General features: G+C 48.7%; 1 protein-coding gene across 8 annotated transcripts in view; it reads left to right on the plus strand.

Moving 5' to 3' along the window:
* The window catches only part of LOC134927192 (transient receptor potential channel pyrexia-like), a 513,867-nt gene that overhangs the window by 349,260 nt on the left and 143,703 nt on the right, over positions 1-20,904 (plus strand). For all 8 annotated transcript variants that reach the window (XM_063921321.1, XM_063921322.1, XM_063921327.1 and 5 more), the window contains one exon: positions 626-696. In XM_063921321.1, the coding sequence (XP_063777391.1) occupies positions 626-696 (71 nt within the window). The remainder of the gene's footprint in view (positions 1-625; positions 697-20,904) is intronic.

Raw genomic sequence — 20,904 nt, forward strand, 5'->3', positions numbered from 1 at the left:
GAAAAACTCATGTCGACCTTTTTCCATGTCGACCTTTTGTCCATGGCGACCTAAGGTGTGCCGACCAATTGGTGTCGACCTAAGGTGTGTCGACCTTTTTGTTGTCGACCTGGAGTCCGGATACCGTTTTATGTATGGGACATTGGGGGTCATTCCGACCCGATCGCTCACTGCAGTTTGTCGCAGCGCAGCGATCGGGTCGGGACTACGCCGGTGCATGGCTGCTTTCGTTGCCTAGCAATCGCCTCTGAGGCAGAGGCGGTCGCTGGGCGGGAGGGGGCTGAACGGCGGCATTAAGCCGCCGCTTAGGGGGAGCGGTCCGGCCAACGCAGGCATGGCCGGACCGTTGGGGGTGGTGGGCCGCGGCGGCTGCGTGACGTCTCACACAGCTGCTGTGGCCAGTGGCAGCAACAATTAACTCCCGGCCATGCTTTTGTATTTGTGCGGGGGGGGGGGGGGGACTGACATGCGTGCTGGGCGTCCCCCCACATGTCAGGGAAGATGACCCTCTGAATGACCCCCGTTGTCAGGTTGAAATTCTTGTGGGACAATCACATTTCAGAACTCTCCTGTCATGTTACCAGTGACCTCTTCCACATAAATTGGATCTTCTCTTTTATTTTAGGAAAAGGAATATTTGCAAAATGTTACAGAAGGTGTAGAGGAAATGCAGCCAGCGTACTTCAGAGACTTCTGGTAGGTCAGCCAAAATATCTGATATTTAACGTGGAATGATGATGTTCTATGTCCCCCCCTGGAGGGTGTAACCTGACACGGTCTATAGAACACTGATGTACTGTGCGACACGGGACGCAGAGACAGCATCAGACTGACAGAAAATGACAGTCTGATGCCATTTGGGGTGGGGAGGTGGGGAGGGGGCGGCGACGGCCTCTGTTTCTCCAAACTGAAGCGTGTCGCCGGTGTTGTGGTGGAGATAGGAGGCCAGGATCTCCGGCAGAGGATGGAGATTTCCTGGCCTCCAGGTAGGACTTGCGGCTACTGGCTTGCGCAACTCCATTGGTCACGCAGCCGGCCGATGGTGCCGGATATGATCCGATATTGCATCCTTGGTCGCAGTTCGGATCAGTAGCGCAGCAGAAGGAGTGACGCCTCCTGCTGCATTATCATATTAGTGCGATCGCTGCTGCTTCCATGTAAGCAGCAGCGATAGACAGCTCACATCCCTGCCGAGCACTAAGCGACGTACCCTTGGGGCCCTGTACAGGTGTCCCCTTTGACCCCCCCTGTTTCCGGCCCTGGCGATAACTTCTCCAACCACATCTGAATCAGGCCCATAGTCACAATTCAATCTATACTCAGTCTACATGTAACTTGTTACAGCTGCAACACTTTACCATACCCTCCAGCTGGACCTTTTTGGCAGGCACAGTACCTTTTTTCTGTGGTCTGTACCGATTTTTTACTCTCCATTTTTCCGTTGAAATTATAGGAAAAGGGGCGTGGTCACACACCCTTCACCCGTGGCCACGCCCCCTTTCCTAATTTGTACCGATGTTTATGTCTAAAATGTTGGGGGGGGGTATGCTTTACAAATGTGACAAAGTGTTTACATATACAATAGTCACAACATGTTTATAATACACATGGGAAACATGAAAGGTTCACAGGTCTGCAGGGAGATATCATTTGGTCCTGCCCAGTTTACATGACAAACAGTAAGTGGTGAAGCTAAAGCGAAAGTTTTGGTGTTGGCCATCAACCAATCAAATTCTGTCTACCATCTTCTAGGATGCAATACAGAAATTATTGCTGGTATCTGACTGGTTGCTATGGGAAACACCATGACTTTTCATTTTTAGAAGCATGAGTAAATCTATCCATATGACCCTGCGGTCCATCCCAGAAGTAAAGAGGATCAAAGTGGGGGAAAAGGGGTAAAGATCCAGGGTTCTAGCAGCCAGATCATCGTTGAGGCCTGGTAATACTTTCAGATGACCACTATTAGGCTACAAGCGTTGGTAATGTTTTGCTTGCACTCGGGATCCCAGCGGTCAGCATAACGACCGCAGGATCCCGGCAGCAGAATGGCGGGGATGGGGGGGGGGGGGGGGGATGAGCCATGCAGCGGCCTCAATGGCTCGCTGCGCTTGCCACAGGTTCTATTCCCACTCCGTGGGTGTCATGGACACCCATGAGTGGGAATAGACCCTGTGTGTCGGCATTCCGGCATGTGGATTTGAGATTGGTCAGGATTCTGACGTTGGCACGGCGACCGCCGGATTCCCAAGCGCCTGTCACACGACCGCATCCCGGCTGCAAGCGAGGTTATCATCTTCTGACTGCTTTTATCAATGGCTCAATAACGCACCTATAGATTTCATTAGGGTCTTCTGGTCAGGCCCGACATGTTTATATCATATGTATGTACCTCAGTCACCAGGGCGCAGCAGGTGCTGATCAGCGGGCACAGTTGAGCCGTACTCTGTTTAATAAATATCATTGTAGAGGAGAGACTAGAATGATTTTTATACAAAGCAATTTGTGGTAAGAGCCGTCTTGCCGCACACGGAGTGTAATAACATCACTTATGTGGTATACGTTGTATCACATCGCCTAATGGGAATGGACTGTCTGCAGATCTGCAGATCCCTGCTCTGCAACGCTGCCTTTCCTCTGCGATCAGGGACGTCTGTCTCGCAGAGCCTTATTTCACTTCTGCGTCTCCTCGTATGACTCTGTGCAGCAGTCTGGATCAGGCTGACACAGTTTATCAATTTCCCTATTAGTCCACTGATTATTCTACCTTTAGTCTGTCTCTTCTCATTCCATCACATTGACCTAGCGATCTGACTTCGTTATTTAGTTTAATCATGCCCTCTGAAATTATTCACGCTTCTTTAGTTTATTTCTGAGACTATTGATTGCTAGAATAACAGTCTCTCCCATCCCTGTAATCCAATAAATAAGTAAAGTATATCTTTGGTTGCTCATGAGATCCTGGAATCACAAATTGTGGCATGGGTTTAGGTCGTGCGGTCAGGCATTGTCATTCAGATTTCTGCTAGCATTCCCTAAGTGCAAAAACTATCAGCATCACAACTATAGTAGGTGTCTGCATGAGATAAGTGGGGGTAGCGCTGAATGTCTATGTCTGTTACCGGTCGCACGTCTGTGACTTTCTGCAAATGGCGCTACAAAAACCTTCCCTGGTGCACAGCCGCGTAAAGACTGAGACTCCCACTGGTTCTCCAGATTCCCCGTCAGAGTATGCCCTCCAATGTGAATGATTAAGCGCCTGTGTACGCAAACACTTCAGCAACGCTCCCGCGACAATCTCATTATAAGGTCCATCTCCGTTCGTCTGAATAGCCGCCTCCCAGTCACTCACCACGAATGCTAATACATTCTTCTTTACAGGGGCGGTTTAAGAGAGGAGAAGACTCTGTGCGGGCAGTAGACTCTGGCATTGTGCAGGGTGTGGTGCGGACTCCTCTGGACCCAGGGACCTGATATACTGCACCCAATGCTTCTCTGTCTGAAATGACAGCGGTGTAAGTTAGGTGCCTGCGCAGTACAAACAAGTGCACAACCATAACTACATAGCATAGTACCAGGGGGCCATTGGGGGAAGGTAAGTATACTTACCTTCCCCCAATGGCTCCCTAACCTTTCTTTCTCTAACGTCCTAGTGGATGCTGGGGACTCCGTCAGGACCATGGGGAATAGCGGCTCCGCAGGAGACAGGGCACATCTAAAGAAAGCTTTTAGGATCACATGGTGTGTACTGGCTCCTCCCCCCATGACCCTCCTCCAAGCCTCAGTTAGGTTTTTGTGCCCGTCCGAGCAGGGTGCAATCTAGGTGGCTCTCCTAAAGAGCTGCTTAGAAAAAGTTTTTTTAGGTTTTAAATCTCAGTGAGTCCTGCTGGCAACAGGCTCACTGCATCGAGGGACTTAGGGGAGAGATTTTCAACTCACCTGCGTGCAGGATGGATTGGAGTCTTAGGCTACTGGACATAGCTTCAGAGGGAGTCGGAACACAGGTCATCCTGGGGTTCGTCCCGGAGCCGCGCCGCCGACCCCCCTTACAGATGCTGAAGATCGGAGGTCCGGAAACAGGCGGCAGAAGACTCTTCAGTCTTCATGAAGGTAGCGCACAGCACGGCAGCTGTGCGCCATTGTTGCTACACACTTCTCACTGACCAGTCACGGAGGGTGCAGGGCGCTGCTGGGGGCGCCCTGGGCAGCAATATTAAATACCTTTAGTGGCAAAGAATACATCACATATAGCCATTAAGGCTATATGTATGTATTTAACCCAGGCCAGATTTCTCAAAACCCGGGAGAAAAGCCCGCCGGAAAAGGGGCGGAGCTTATTCTCCTCAGCACTCAGCGCCATTTTCCTGCTCAGCTCCGCTGTGAGGAAGGCTCCCAGGACTCTCCCCTGCACTGCACTACAGAAACAGGGTAACAAAGAGAAGGGGGGCATAAATTGGCGATATTTATATATTAAAAGCGCTTATAACAAAAACAACACCTTTTAGGGTTGTTTATATACATTTATAGCGCTTTTGGTGTGTGCTGGCAAACTCTCCCTCTGTCTCCCCAAAGGGCTAAGGGGGTCCTGTCTTCGATTAGAGCATTCCCTGTGTGGCTGCTGTGTGTCGGTACGTGTGTGTCGACATGTATGAGGACGATGTTGGTGTGGAGGCAGAGCAATTGCCGGTAATGGTGATGTCACCCCCTAGGGAGTCGACACCGGAATGGATGGCTTTAGTTATGGAATTACGTGATAATGTTAGTACATTACAAAAGTCAGTAGACGAAATGAGACGGCCGGAAAACCAGTCAGTACCGGCTCAGGCGTCTCAGACACCGTCAGGGGCTGTAAAACGTCCCTTACCTCAGTCAGTCGACACGGGTATCGACACGGGTACTGTATTCACACAGATGAATCTAGTGTCGACGGTGAAGAAACAAACGTATTTTCCAACAGGGCCACACGTTATATGATCACGGCAATGAAGGAGGCTTTGCAGATCTCTGATACTGCTGGTACCTCAAAAAGGGGTATTATGTGGGGGGTGAAAAAACTACCTGTAGCTTTTCCAGAATCAGAGGAATTGAATGACGTGTGTGATGAAGCGTGGGTTAACCCAGATAGAAAACTGCTAATTTCTAAGAAGTTATTGGCATTATACCCTTTCCCACCAGAGGTTAGGACGCGCTGGAAAACACCCCCTAGGGTGGATAAGGCGCTCACACGTTTATCAAAGCAAGTGGCGTTGCCGTCTCCTGATACGGCCGCCCTCAAGGATCCAGCGGATAGGAGGCTGGAAACTAACCTGAAAAGTATATACACTCATACTGGTGTTATACTGCGACCGGCAATAGCCTCAGCCTGGATGTGCAGTGCTGGGGTAGTGTGGTTGGATTCCCTGACTGAAAATATTGATACCCTGGATAGGGACAGTATTTTATTGACTCTAGAGCAATTAAAGGATGCGTTTCTTTATATGCGAGATGCTCAGAGGGATATTTGTACTCTAGCATCAAGAGTAAGTGCGATGTCCATATCTGCCAGAAGAAGTTTATGGACGCGACAGTGGTCAGGTGATGCGGATTCCAAAAGGCATATGGAAGTGTTGCCATATAAAGGAGAGGAATTATTTGGGGTCGGTCTATCGGATCTGGTGGCCACGGCAACTGCCGGCAAATCCACTTTTTTACCTCAGACCCCCTCCCAACAGAAAAAGACACCGTCTTTTCAGCCGCAGTCCTTTCGCTCCTATAAAAACAAGCGAGCAAAAGGACAGTCTTATCTGCCGCGAGGCAGAGGAAAGGGTAAGAGAGGGCAGCAAGCAGCCCCTGCCCAGGACCAGAAGCCCGCCCCGGTTTCTACAAAGCCATCAGCATGACGCTGGGGCTTTACAAGCGGACTCAGGAGCGGTGGGGGGTCGACTAAAGATTTTCAGCAATCAGTGGGCTCGCTCACAGGTGGACCCGTGGATCCTGCAGATAGTATCTCAGGGTTACATGTTGGAGTTCGAAAGGTCTCCCCCTCGCCGGTTCCTAAAGTCTGCTTTACCAACGTCTCCCTCAGAAAGGACGACGGTATTGGAAGCCATTCACAAGCTGTATTCTCAGCAGGTGATAGTCAAGGTACCCCTCCTACAACAGGGAAAGGGGTATTATTCCACACTATTTGTGGTACCGAAGCCGGACGGTTCGGTAAGACCTATTCTAAATCTGAAATCCTTGAACCTGTACATACAGAAATTCAAGTTCAAGATGGAGTCACTCAGAGCAGTGATAGCGAATCTGGAAGAAGGGGACTTCATGGTGTCCCTGGACATAAAAGATGCTTATCTGCATGTCCCAATTTACCCCTCACACCAAGGGTATCTCAGGTTCGTGATACAAGACTGTCATTATCAGTTTCAAACGCTGCCGTTTGGTTTGTCCACGGCCCCTCGGGTCTTTACCAAGGTAATGACCGAAATGATGGTTCTTCTACGAAGAAAAGGCGTATTAATTATCCCTTACTTGGACGATCTCCTGATAAGGGCAAAGTCCAGAGAACAGCTGGAAGTCGGTGTAGCACTAACCCAAGTAGTGCTTCAGCAACACGGGTGGATTCTGAATCTTCCAAAATCTCAATTGACCCCGACAACACGTCTGCTGTTCCTGGGAATGATTCTGGACACGGTTCAGAAAAAGGTGTTTCTCCCGGAGGAGAAAGCAAGGGAGTTATCCGAACTGGTCAGGAACCTCCTAAAACCAGGAACTGTGTCAGTACATCAATGCACAAGAGTCCTGGGAAAGATGGTGGCTTCTTACGAAGCAATTCCATTCGGCAGATTCCATGCACGAACATTTCAGTGGGATCTGCTGGACAAATGGTCCGGATCGCATCTGCACATGCATCAGCGGATAACACTGTCACCAAGAACAAGGTTGTCTCTCCTGTGGTGGTTGCAGAGTGCCCATCTGTTAGAGGGCCGCAGGTTCGGCATACAGGACTGGGTCCTGGTGACTACGGATGCCAGCCTACGGGGCTGGGGAGCAGTCACACAGGGAAGAAACTTCCAGGGTGTATGGTCAGACCTGGAGACGTCTCTTCACATAAATATACTGGAGCTAAGAGCGATATACAATGCTCTAAGCTTGGCAAAACCGCTGCTTCAGGGTCAGCCGGTGTTGATCCAGTCGGACAACATCACGGCAGTCGCCCACGTAAACAGACAAGGCGGCACGAGAAGCAGAAGAGCAATGACAGAAGCTGCAAGGATTCTTCGCTGGGCGGAAAATCATGTCATAGCACTGTCAGCAGTGTTCATCCCGGGAGTGGACAACTGGGAAGCAGACTTCCTCAGCAGACACGACCTTCACCCGGGAGAGTGGGGACTTCATCCGGAAGTTTTCCACATGATTGTGAACCGTTGGGAAAAACCAAAGGTGGATATGATGGCGTCTCGCCTCAACAAAAAACTGGACAGATATTGCGCCAGGTCAAGAGACCCTCAGGCAATAGCTGTGGACGCTCTGGTAACACCATGGGTGTACCAGTCAGTGTATGTGTTTCCTCCTCTGCCTCTCATACCAAAAGTACTGAGAATTATTCGGAAAAGGGGAGTAAGAACAATACTAGTGGCTCCGGATTGGCCAAGAAGAACTTGGTATCCGGAACTTCAAGAGATGCTCACGGAGGATCCGTGGCCTCTACCTCTAAGAAGGGATCTGCTTCAGCAGGGACCTTGTATGTTCCAAGACTTACCGCGACTGCGTTTGACGGCATGGCGGTTGAACGCCGGATTCTAAAAGAAAAGGGCATTCCAGAGGAAGTTATTCCTACCTTGATTAAGGCTAGGAAGGAAGTGACCGCACAACATTATCACCGCATTTGGAGAAAATATGTTGCGTGGTGTGAAGCCAAGAAGGCCCCAACGGAAGAATTTCAATTGGGTTGATTCTTACATTTCCTGCAGGCAGGATTGTCTATGGGCCTCAAATTGGGGTCTATTAAAGTTCAAATTTCGGCCTTATCAATCTTCTTCCAGAAGGAATTGGCTTCAGTGCCTGAAGTACAAACTTTTGTCAAGGGTGTACTACATATACAGCCCCCGATTGTGCCCCCAGTGGCACCGTGGGATCTAAACGTAGTTTTGGATTTTCTCAAATCTCATTGGTTTGAGCCTCTCAAATCTGTAGATTTGAAGTATCTTACATGGAAAGTAACCATGCTACTGGCCCTGGCTTCAGCCAGGAGAGTTTCAGAGTTGGCGGCTTTATCGTACAAAAGCCCATATCTGATTTTCCATTCGGACAGGGCAGAACTGCGGACACGTCCTCATTTTCTCCCTAAGGTGGTTTCGGCTTTTCACTTGAACCAGCCTATTGTGGTGCCTGCGGCTACTAGCGACTTGGAGGACTCCAAGTTACTGGACGTTGTCAGAGCATTAAAAATATATATTTCAAGGACAGCTGGAGTCAGAAAATCTGACTCGTTGTTTATATTGTATGCACCCAACAAGATGGGTGCTCCTGCGTCTAAGCAGACGATTGCGCGTTGGATCTGTAGCACAATCCAACTTGTACATTCTGTGGCAGGCCTGCCACAGCCTAAATCTGTAAAGGCCCACTCCACAAGGAAGGTGGGCTCATCTTGGGCGGCTGCCCGAGGGGTCTCGGCATTACAACTTTGCCGAGCAGCTACGTGGTCAGGGGAGAACATGTTTGTAAAATTTTACAAATTTGATACTCTGGCTAAGGAGGACCTGGAGTTCTCTCATTCGGTGCTGCAGAGTCATCCGCACTCTCCCGCCCGTTTGGGAGCTTTGGTATAATCCCCATGGTCCTGACGGAGTCCCCAGCATCCACTAGGACGTTAGAGAAAATAAGAATTTACTTACCGATAATTCTATTTCTCATAGTCCGTAGTGGATGCTGGGCGCCCATCCCAAGTGCGGATTGTCTGCAATACTTGTACATAGTTATTGTTACAAAAATCGGGTTATTATTGTTGTGAGCCATCTTTTCAGAGGCTACTTCGTTTGTTATCATACTGTTAACTGGGTTCAGATCACAAGTTGTACAGTGTGATTGGTGTGGCTGGTATGAGTCTTACCCGGGATTCAAGATCCTTCCTTATTGTGTACGCTCGTCCGGGCACAGTACCTAACTGAGCCAGTACACACCATGTGATCCTAAAAGCTTTCTTTAGATGTGCCCTGTCTCCTGCGGAGCCGCTATTCCCCATGGTCCTGACGGAGTCCCCAGCATCCACTACGGACTATGAGAAATAGAATTATCGGTAAGTAAATTCTTATTTTGTAGCAGCCTAAACCTAACCCACCCCCTCCCGCAGCCTAAACCTAACCCCCCTCTCCTTCCTCACGGCCCCCTAACCCTCCCTTGTGGCAGCCTGAACCTAATGCATCAGACCTAAGCAGAACTGTAGTACAAGTTTAATACTTTACCTGCTTTATTTCCTTTTCTAATCATCAAACGCAGCTAGCGGACAATAAAGGGTGAAAGTACGGGAGTCACACTGTAATCCCACTATTTGCATTGGAGCATGTACAGTACGCAGCATCTGGGTCTCTCCGCGGAAACTTGGAAACAACTTAATTCTCTGTCTGGCTCCGTGAATCCTGAAGCCTATGTGATATGCAGCCTTTAATGTGTTATTTTACTCTGCCCTGCCAGTCCTGACTGGCCCAAGCTGCGGAGAGAGGATTCCATAATCCTAGATATCAGTTCCGCACGACTGCTGTTATCTTGCTCATCCTCAGAGCTGGGAGTTTTATGATACGGGTTACAAGCCAAACAATGAAATGTGTCACGCAACATAACATGGTACCTACTGTAACCTGATCAGGTATGTCCCATTTCTCTGAGCAGGGGGGGCAGCCACTGACACATTAGCAGGGAGGGTTACAGCTAGCCCATTTGCAGTAGCCTAAAAGACAAGTCCTCATATAAAAGAAACGTTAGTTACGGTGTCTGGCTGTATGTTATACGTATACTGTTACTGTGAACTTTAGTATGTAAATATTTAAATATTCATTCTTTCTATTTGAGTGACTTGTATTAACCCTTAGTATACCAAGGGGGGGGGTCTTCTGAGGACCCCAGGATGTTATTTTTTTCTTTTACCCTGCCGTATCTATTTACTCCTGATTTTTCTATGTGTCCCGCATCGGATTAAGATAAATACTGTGTAATTAGGCTTATAAAATGTTCTTTCAAAAATAGGTAACATAATAAAAAACACAATTGGGGTCCCACCGGGACCCAGGGAAACAGACACCACTGTGACACGTGCTAAGGACTGTAGCGATGACAACACATGAATAGTGATGTATTGTTACCGTAGTAAAATAATATAACCTTTTTACAAGAATATACAGTATGCAATCGGATGTAAAAATGTACACACTGTAATGAAGAAGAACATATGGCTTTTACAGGCTAACTACTTTTGAAATAAATAAACAAAATATTTTATGCTAAATGTCGTACCCTTACTAGAACGTGTCCCTTCAGAAACCCCAAAAACATAATTTTAGTAAATTTAGTAGTTGAGAATTTAGACAGAACAATGGCCCTCATTCCGAGTTGTTCGCTCGCAAGCTGCTTTTAGCAGCTTTGCACACGCTAAGCCGCCGCCTACTGGGAGTGAATCTTAGCATAGTAAAATTGCGAACGAAAGATTAGCAGAATTGCGAATAGACCCTTCTTAGCAGTTTCTGAGTAGCTCCAGACTTACTCGGCAACTGCGATCAGTTCAGTCAGTTTCGTTCCATGGTTTGACATCACAAACACTCCCCCGTTTCTTCAGACACTCCCGCTTTTTTCCCAGAAACGGCAGCGTTTTTTCACACACACCCATAAAACGGCCAGTTTCCGCCCAGAAACACCCACTTCCTGTCAATCACATTACTATCACCAGAACGAAGAAAAAAACCTCGTAATGCCGTGAGTAAAATACCTAACTGCATAGCAAATTTACTTTGCGCATGCGCATTAGCGACTAATCGCTCCGTTGCGAAAAAAAAAAATAACGAGCGATCAACTCGGAATGACCACCAATGGGAGGTCCTCTGAAGACCCCAGCTTGTTAACATACGTTGACGAGGTAGGCTTGGTATATTAAGGGTTAAAGTTTAATTGCAATAAGAGTATCCAAGTGGCAAATCAGGCAACTTTATTTGTGGATATGCCCCCTAGTTCTGCGCATTTACCTGTCTTTGCTGCCGCCCCTTACAGGGAAATGATTCTAAATTTGCAGATCTTCCAGAAAATATGTATGCTGGGTAAGATGTCACATGAAAACCCATTCATTTTACTGCTAAAATACTGCTCAGTTTAGCATCATTTGTATAACCAGAAAAGCGGGACTTTATTGCATGTGACTTTATTATATGTTTTCATGAAATTGTTTGATGTGCGCCTATAATTTTGCTTTCCTCTGAAAGTGTGCCTTTAGAGTGTAAACTGTGCTCATCTGAGATTTGAAAGTGCAGGGGGTGGGATGTACTAAAGCCTAAAATTAGATAAAATCCCTGAAAATCCTAGTTTTCTGGGTTTTTACCGCATTTCTATATGTACAGATGGAGCCATCTTTATCTTGGCCTTTAGTAGGATTAATTGAGCCAGGGCAGTCAGACTTAATCCCCTGCTATAATGACTATGGGGTATATTCAATTGCGGTCGAATTCCGGTGTGAATTTGACCGTTTTTGGATTCAACACAATTCGACAGGCGATACCCTCCCGCTGGGACCCAAATTCGACATATTCAATAAATAACGGATTCGACAGTCCCGCTGTCGAAAAACGGACCAATTGACGAATAGTGGGCGGCCTGGATTCGACTTCATGGACAGCACAAAAGTGTTAAATAAATCCTGGGAAAAATTGTGTGGGGTCCCCCCTCCTAAGCATAACCAGCCTCGGGTTCTTTGAGCCGGTCCTGGTTGTAAAAATACTGGGGGAAAATGACAGGGGTTCCCCCATATTTTAACAACCAGCACCGGGCTCTGCGCCTGGTCCTGGTGCAAAAAATACGGGGGTCAAAAGACGTAGGGATCCCCCGTATTTTTAACACCAGCATCGGGCTCCACTAGTCAGAGAGATAATGCCACAGCCGGGGGACACTTTTATATTGGTCCTTGCGGCCCTGGCATTAAATCACCAACTAGTCACCCCTGGTCGAGGTAACCTGGAGGAGTGGGGACCCCTTAAATCAAGGGGTTCCCCCCCTCCAGCCACCCAAGTCCAGGGGTTATGCCAGAGGCTGTCCCCCCCATCCAAGGGCGGCGGATGGGGGGCTGATAGCCTTTTGTGACAAAAAAAAAGAATATTGTTTTTTGTAGCAGAACTACAAGTCCCAGCAAGCCTCCCCGCAGGCTGGTACTTGGAGAACCACAAGTACCAGCATGCGGGGGGGGGAATGGGCCCGCTGGTACCTGTTGTTCTACCACACAAAAAATACCCAAATAAAAACAATACACACACACCGTGATAGTACAACTTTATTACATACATGCACACCAACATACATACATACTTACCTATGTTGACACGAAGAGTCGGTCCTCTTCTCCAGTAGAATCCAGGGGTACCTGTAATTAAAATTATACTCACAACAATCCAGTATAGATCGGTCCTCTTCTGTTTGTAATCCACGTACTTGGCAAAATAAAAAAAACGAAAAACACAAACCACGCACTGAAAGGGGTCCCATGTTTACACATGGGACCCCTTTTCCCGACTGGCGGGACCCCCCGTGACTGCTGTCAAAGAGGGTCCCTTCAGCAATCAGGGAGCGCCACGTCATGGCACTCTCCTGATTGGCTGTACGCGCCTGAACTGTCAGTCAGGCGGCGCACTCGAGATACAATGTAGCGCATAGGCGCTCAATTATATCCAATGGTGGGAACTTTGCGGTCAGCGGTAGACCACAAGAGTGACCCCACATAACCTCGCAACCCCACAAAAGGCTATCAGCCCCCCATCCGCCGCCCTTGGATGGGGGGGACAGCCTCTGGCATAACCCCTGGACTTGGGTGGCTGGAGGGGGGAACCCCTTGATTTAAGGGGTCCCCACTCCTCCAGGTTACCTCGACCAGGGGTGACTAGTTGGTGATTTAATGCCAGGGCCGCAGGGACCAATATAAAAGTGTCCCCCGGCTGTGGCATTATCTCTCTGACTAGTGGAGCCCGATGCTGGTGTTAAAAATACGGGGGATCCCTACGTCTTTTGTCCCCCGTATTTTTTGCACCAGGACCAGGTGCAGAGCCCGGTGCTGGTTGTTAAAATATGGGGGAAACCCTGTCAATTTTTTCCCCATATTTTTACAACCAGGACCGGCTCAAAGAACCCGAGGCTGGTTATGCTTAGGAGGGGGGACCCCACGCAATTTTTTTCAGGATTTTTAACCATTTCACACCCCTTCCAACTGAAAAACATTCACTGATCTCTCCATATTATTGTAGTCAGCAAATAATACTTGTGGCTCATAAATAGACAAACTAAGTAGATAATCCCTTCAAATATAAATAGATATGCTATTAGCAATCAAAAAAGCACCAAAAAATGCATGTTTTTAAAAAATGTTATTAGATCACGACTGAAAAATGAGGCAGAATGAAATTGACGAAATGACTGTCGAAAAGCACTGTTGTCGAATCGACATTCTTCAATTGAATATACTTTTGTCGAAAAGCCGCATTTTTAACATTGCAGACATGTCGAATTGAAAAATGTTGAATTGCAAAAAGTCGAAAATTAAACGGCAGTTTTTTTGTCGAAAAGTACTGTATTGAATTGTCGAATCCAATTCGACAGGTTTTTTGTGTCGAAAATGCCCCGTTTTCCGACAATTCCGGCAATTCGACCGCAATTGAATATACCCCTTAATCCCCTGATGTATTGTTCTCTCTGTATTGTATTGTAGCTGAGAACAATAGATGAAGGGTTTATGCTAATAAACCATGGTGTGCCTTGGCGCAGCAGAGAAGCCAAGACAAGCCTGGCTCCATCTGTACCAGGCTCCAGACTGCTTGGAGCCGGTGGGTAATGCCATTTTCTCTGACGTCCTAAGTGGATGCTGGGGACTCCGTCAGGACCTTGGGGATTAGCGGCTCCGCAGGAGACAGGGCACAAAAGTAAAAGCTTTAGGATCAGGTGGTGTGCACTGGCTCCTCCCCCTATGACCCTCCTCCAAGCCTCAGTTAGATTTTTGTGCCCGGCCGAGAAGGGTGCAATCTAGGTGGCTCTCCTAAAGAGCTGCTTAGAGTAAAAGTTTTGTTAGGTTTTTTATTTTCAGTGAGTCCTGCTGGCAACAGGCTCACTGCTACGAGGGACTTAGGGGAGAAGAAGTGAACTCACCTGCGTGCAGGATGGATTGGCTTCTTAGGCTACTGGACACCATTAGCTCCAGAGGGATCGAACACAGGCCCAGCCATGGAGTCCGGTCCCAGAGCCGTGCCGCCGACCCCCTTGCAGATGCCGAAGAGTGAAGAGGTCCAGAAACCGGCGGCAGAAGACTTTTCAGTCTTCATGAGGTAGCGCACAGCACTGCAGCTGTGCGCCATTGTTGTCAGCACACTTCACACCAGCGGTCACTGAGGGTGCAGGGCGCTGGGGGGGGCGCCCTGGGCAGCAATGAAATACCTATACTGGCTAAAAGATACATCACATATAGCCCCTGGGGCTATATGGATGTATTTAACCCCTGCCAGGTCTCAGAAAAACGGGAGAAGAAGCCCGCCGAAAAGGGGGCGGAGCCTATTCTCCTCAGCACACAGCGCCATTTTCCCTCACAGAAATGCTGGTGGGAAGGCTCCTAGGCTCTCCCCTGCACTGCACTACAGAAACAGGGTTAAAACAGAGAGGGGGGGGGCACTTATTTGGCGATATGATTATATATATTAAGATGCTATAAGGGAAAAACACTTATATAAAGGTTGTCCCTGTATAATTATAGCGTTTTGGTGTGTGCTGGCAAACTCTCCCTCTGTCTCCCCAAAGGGCTAGTGGGGTCCTGTCCTCTATCAGAGCATTCCCTGTGTGTGTGCTGTGTGTCGGTACGTGTGTGTCGACATGTATGAGGACGATGTTGGTGAGGAGGCGGAGCAATTGCCTGTAATGGTGATGTCACTCTCTAGGGAGTCGACACCGGAATGGATGGCTTATTTAGGGAATTACGTGATAATGTCAACACGCTGCAAGGTCGGTTGACGACATGAGACGGCCGGCAAACCAATTAGTACCTGTCCAGGCGTCTCAAACACCGTCAGGGGCTTTAAAACGCCCATTTACCTCAGTCGGTCGACACAGACACAGACACTGACTCCAGTGTCGACGGTGAAGAAACAAACGTATTTTCCATTTGGGCCACACGTTACATGTTAAGGGCAATGAAGAAGGTGTTACATATTTCTGATACTACAAGTACCACAAAAGAGGGTATTATGTGGGGTGTGAAAAAACTACCTGTAGTTTTTCCTGAATCAGATAAATTAAATGAAGTGTGTGATGATGCGTGGGTTTTCCCCGATAGAAAATTATTGGCGTTATACCCTTTCCCGCCAGAAGTTAGGGCGCGTTGGGAAACACCCCTTAGGGTGGATAAGGCGCTCACACGCTTATCAAAACAAGTGGCGTTACCGTCTCCAGATACGGCCGCCCTCAAGGAGCCAGCTGATAGGAGGCTGGAAAATATCCTAAAAAGTATATACACACATACTGGTGTTATACTGCGACCAGCGATCGCCTCAGCCTGGGTGTGCAGCGCTGGGGTGGCTTGGTCGGATTCCCTGACCGAAAATATTGATACCCTTGACAGGGACAGTATTTTATTGACTATAGAGCATTTAAAGGATGCATTTCTATATATGCGAGATGCACAGAGGGATATTTGCACTCTGGCATCAAGAGTAAGTGCGATGTCCATATCTGCCAGAAGATGTTTATGGACACGACAGTGGTCAGGTGATGCAGATTCCAAACGGCACATGGAAGTATTGCCGTATGAAGGGGAGGAGTTATTTGGGGTCGGTCCATCGGACCTGGTGGCCACGGCAACAGCTGGAAAATCCACCTTTTTTACCCCAAGTCACATCTCAGCAGAAAAAGACACCGTCTTTTCAGCCTCAGTCCTTTCGTCCCCATAAGGGCAAGCAGGCAAAAGGCCAGTCATATCTGCCCAGGGATAGAGGAAAGGGAAGAAGACTGCAGCAGGCAGCCCATTCCCAGGAACAGAAGCCCTCCACCGCTTTTGCCAAGTCCTCAGCATGACGCTGGGGCCGTACAAGCGGACTCAGCTGCGGTGGGGGGTCGTCTCAAGAGTTTCAGCGCGCAGTGGGCTCACTCGCAAGTGGACCCCTGGATCCTACAAGTAGTATCCCAGGGGTACAGATTGGAAATTCGAGGCGTCTCCCCCTCGCAGGTTCCTGAAGTCTGCTTTACCAACGTCTCCCTCCGACAGGGAGGCAGTATTGGAAACAATTCACAAGCTGTATTCCCAGCAGGTGATAATCAAAGTACCCCTCCTACAACAAGGAAAGGGGTATTATTCCACACTATATTGTGGTACTGAAGCCAGACGGCTCGGTGAGACCTATTCTAAATCTGAAATATTTGAACACTTACATACAAAGGTTCAAATCAAGATGGAGTCACTCAGAGCAGTGATAGCGAACCAGGAAGAAGGGGACTATATGGTGTCCCTGGACATCAAGGATGCTTACCTCCATGTCCCAATTTGCCCTTCTCACCAAGGGTACCTCAGGTTCGTGGTACAAAACTGTCACTATCAGTTTCAGACGCTGCCGTTTGGATTGTCCACGGCACCCCGGGTCTTTACCAAGGTAATGGCCGAAATGATGATTCTTCTTCAAAGAAAAGGCGTCTTAATTATCCCTTACTTGGACGATCTCCTGATAAGGGCAAGGTCCAGAGAACAGTTGGACGGAGTAGCACTATCTCAAGTAGTTCTACGACAGCACGGGTGGATTCTAAATATTCCAAAATCGCAGCTGTCTCCGACGACACGTCTGCTGTTCCTAGGGATGATTCTGGACACAGTCCAGAAAAAGGTGTTTCTCCTGGAGGAGAAAGCCAGGGAGTTATCCGAGCTAGTCAGGAACCTCCTAAAACCAGGAAAAGTGTCAGTGCATCATTGCACAAGGGTCCTGGGAAAAATGGTGGCTTCTTACGAAGCGATTCCATTCGGCAGATTTCACGCAAGAACTTTTCAGTGGGATCTGCTGGAAAAATGGTCCGGATCGCATCTTCAGATGCATCAGCGGATAACCCTGTCTCCAAGGACAAGGGTGTCTCTTCTGTGGTGGCTGCAGAGTGCTCATCTACTAAAGGGCCACAGATTCGGCATTCAGGACTGGGTCCTGGTGACCACGGATGCCAGCCTGAAAGGCTGGGGAGCAGTCACACAAGGAAAAAATTTCCAGGGAGTGTGATCAAGTCTGGAGACTTCTCTCCACATAAATATACTGGAGCTAAGAGCAATTTACAAAGCTCTAAGCTTAGCAAGACCTCTGCTTCAAGGTCAGCCGGTATTGATCCAGTGGGACAACATCACGGCAGTCGCCCACGTAAACAGACTGGGCGGCACAAGAAGCAGGAGGGCAATGGCAGAAACTGCAAGGATTCTTCGCTGGGCGGAAAATCATGTGTTAGCACTGTCAGCAGTGTTCATTCCGGGAGTGGACAACTGGGAAGCAAACTTCCTCAGCACGACCTCCACCCGGGAGAGTGGGGACTTCATCGGGAAGTCTTCCACATGATTGTGAACCGTTGGGAAAGACCAAAGGTGGACATGATGGCGTCCCGCCTGAACAAAAAACTGGACAGGTATTGCGCCAGGTCAAGAGACCCTCAGGCAATAGCTGTGGACGTTCTGGTAACACCGTGGGTGTACCAGTCGGTGTATGTGTTCCCTCCTCTGCTTCTCATACCTAAGGTACTGAGAATTATAAGACGTAGAGGAGTAAGAACTATACTCGTGGCTCCGGATTGGCCAAGAAGGACTTGGTACCCGGAACTTCAAGAGATGCTCACAGAGGACTCATGGCCTCTGCCGCTAAGAAGGGACTTGCTTCAGCAAGTACCATGTCTGTTCCAAGACTTACCGCGGCTGCGTTTGACGGCATGGCGGTTGAACGCCGGATCCTAAGGGAAAAAGGCATTCCGGAAGAGGTCATTCCTACCCTGGTCAAAGGCAGGAAGGAGGTGACCGCACAACATTATCACCACATGTGGCGAAAATATGTTGCGTGGTGTGAGGCCAGGAAGGCCCCACGAAGAAATTTCAACTCGGTCGATTCCTGCATTTCCTGCAAACAGGAGTGTCTATGGGCCTCAAATTGGGGTCCATTAAGGTTCAAATTTCGGCCCTGTCGATTTTCTTCCAGAAAGAATTGGCTTCAGTTCCTGAAGTCCAGAAGTTTGTCAAGGGAGTACTGCATATACAACCCCCTTTTGTGCCTCCAGTGGCACTGTGGGATCTCAACGTAGTTCTGGGATTCCTCAAATCACATTAGTTTTAACCGCTCAAATCTGTGGATTTGAAATATCTCACATGGAAAGTGACCATGATGTTGGCCCTGGCTTCGGCCAGGCGAGTGTCAGAATTGGCGGCTTTGTCTCACAAAAGCCCATATCTGATTGTCCATTCGGACAGGGCAGAGCTGCGGACTCGTCCCCAGTTTCTCCCTAAGGTGGTGTCAGCGTTTCACCTGAACCAGCTTATTGTGGTACCTGCGGCTACTAGGGACTTGGAGGACTCCAAGTTGCTAGATGTTGTCAGGGCCCTGAAAATATAGGTTTCCAGGACGGCTGGAGTCAGGAAAACTGACTTGCTGTTATCCTGTATGCACCCAACAAACTGGGTGCTCTTGCTTCTAAGCAGACGATTGCTAGTTGGATGTGTAGTACAATTCAGCTTGCACATTCTGTGGCAGGCCTGCCACAGCCAGGATATGTAAATGCCCATTCCACAAGGGAGGTGGGCTCATCTTGGGCGGCTGCCCGAGGGGTCTCGGCTTTGCAACTTTGCCGAGCTGCTACTTGGTCAGGGGCACACCCTGGCTGAGGAGGACCTGGAGTTCTCTCACTCGGTGCTGCAGAGTCATCCGCACTCTCCCGCCCGTTTGGGAGCTTTGGTATAATCCCCATGGTCCTGACGGAGTCCCCAGCATCCACTTAGGACGTCAGAGAAAATAAGAATTTACTTACCGATAATTCTATTTCTCGTAGTCCGTAGTGGATGCTGGGCGCCCATCCCAAGTGCGGATTGTCTGCAATACTTGTACATAGTTATTGTTACAAAAATCGGGTTATTATTGTTGTGAGCCATCTTTTCAGAGGCTCCGCTGTTATCATGCTGTTAACTGGGTTCAGATCACAGGTTGTACAGTGTGATTGGTGTGGCTGGTATGAGTCTTACCCGGGATTCAAAATCCTTCCTTATTGTGTACGCTCGTCCGGGCACAGTATCCTAACTGAGGCTTGGAGGAGGGTCATAGGGGGAGGAGCCAGTGCACACCACCTGATCCTAAAGCTTTTACTTTTGTGCCCTGTCTCCTGCGGAGCCGCTAATCCCCATGGTCCTGACGGAGTCCCCTGCATCCACTACGGACTACGAGAAATAGAATTATCGGTAAGTAAATTCTTATTTTAGGGTGGCGTTACCCATTTCTTTTCACAACTCCCCCTTAGACGGATCCAGTTGGATCCCTCCCAGCACCCCTGCGGCCGCCGCACACTCTGCGCATGTGCAGAAAGGCTCCCGGGTCCTATACTCAGAAGTTCCAACATTGCAAAGGGCAGTTCTCATTGGGAGGGGCCTCTCACATCACTAGTCCTCCCCCATCACAACAAAGGAAGCAGGGAGGAAGTGAGGCTAAAATTACGCAATTTGTATCATTTTGCCCCATCCCCTCCATATGATGTTGTGATTCCCGTGGTTATTTCCCCATCCTGCGCGCTTCACTAGGAAGTGTGCGGGAAGCAGGAGATCTGCCTACTCTGCTGGAGGTGCAGACAACTACCCAAAAAACTGTTAGTCTTCCGCAACTTCTGGGGGGTAGGCAAGTATGATTTACACCCCAGCATAAACAGCCATGTTTGCTAAGAAATACCTGTGCTTTCCCACAAAACAGGTGCATATGTGCAAAAGTGGGCACGTGACTTTATTATAACATTATTTACGTTATACTTTGTGACTTTTGGAAATGAAATTATTATTTGCCTGCTCACCATGCAGAAGGGCGGCTATCTTCATACCTCCCAACATCTTGGAATCTTTCATCGGAAACTCCCAAGCACCGCTCCAGGAGCTGCTGGCCATGCCCCAGTCCCTCTTGCCCCATGAATAGATCAGAGAGTAAGAGGCCTCCCAACCAACCCCCCCACCCCGCCCGCACGGAACACTGCAGCCCGGGAGTGAGACAGCGGAATAGGGTCCAAAAAATTGGACTGTCCCATCGAAGTCCAGTGGGAAGTCTCCCTTTTCCAGCTCACCACAGATCTCAGCTGTGGCTCTCAGTGATGACACACTGTCCCCATCTCTCAGCATCGCTCTGTTGGTGCTCCTGCAGCGCTCCCCCAGTTCACCATCAGCAGGTATTTAGTGGTGCTTGTCACTTTGCACCACTTCAGCATTGTCGCTTTGCCAGCCTCTTTTTCCTTCCTGCAGACCTGTGGCAAGTCACCCCAATCTACACTCCACTCTTTGGCATCTTCCTATCTTAATTCCTTATGCCCAACCAGTAACTCAGTGGTGTTCTGTTGCTGGCTTTTCTCTTTTTTGGGCATGTTGCGGCTCCACCTTTTGGTAGCATCCTAAACTGCAATGTCCTTTGGCTTTCATGGAGCTGGTGTATCATATATAACAATCCAAGAATAGCATAC

This window comes from Pseudophryne corroboree, chromosome 5, assembly GCF_028390025.1.
Source record: "Pseudophryne corroboree isolate aPseCor3 chromosome 5, aPseCor3.hap2, whole genome shotgun sequence".
Lineage (NCBI taxonomy): Eukaryota > Metazoa > Chordata > Amphibia > Anura > Myobatrachidae > Pseudophryne > Pseudophryne corroboree.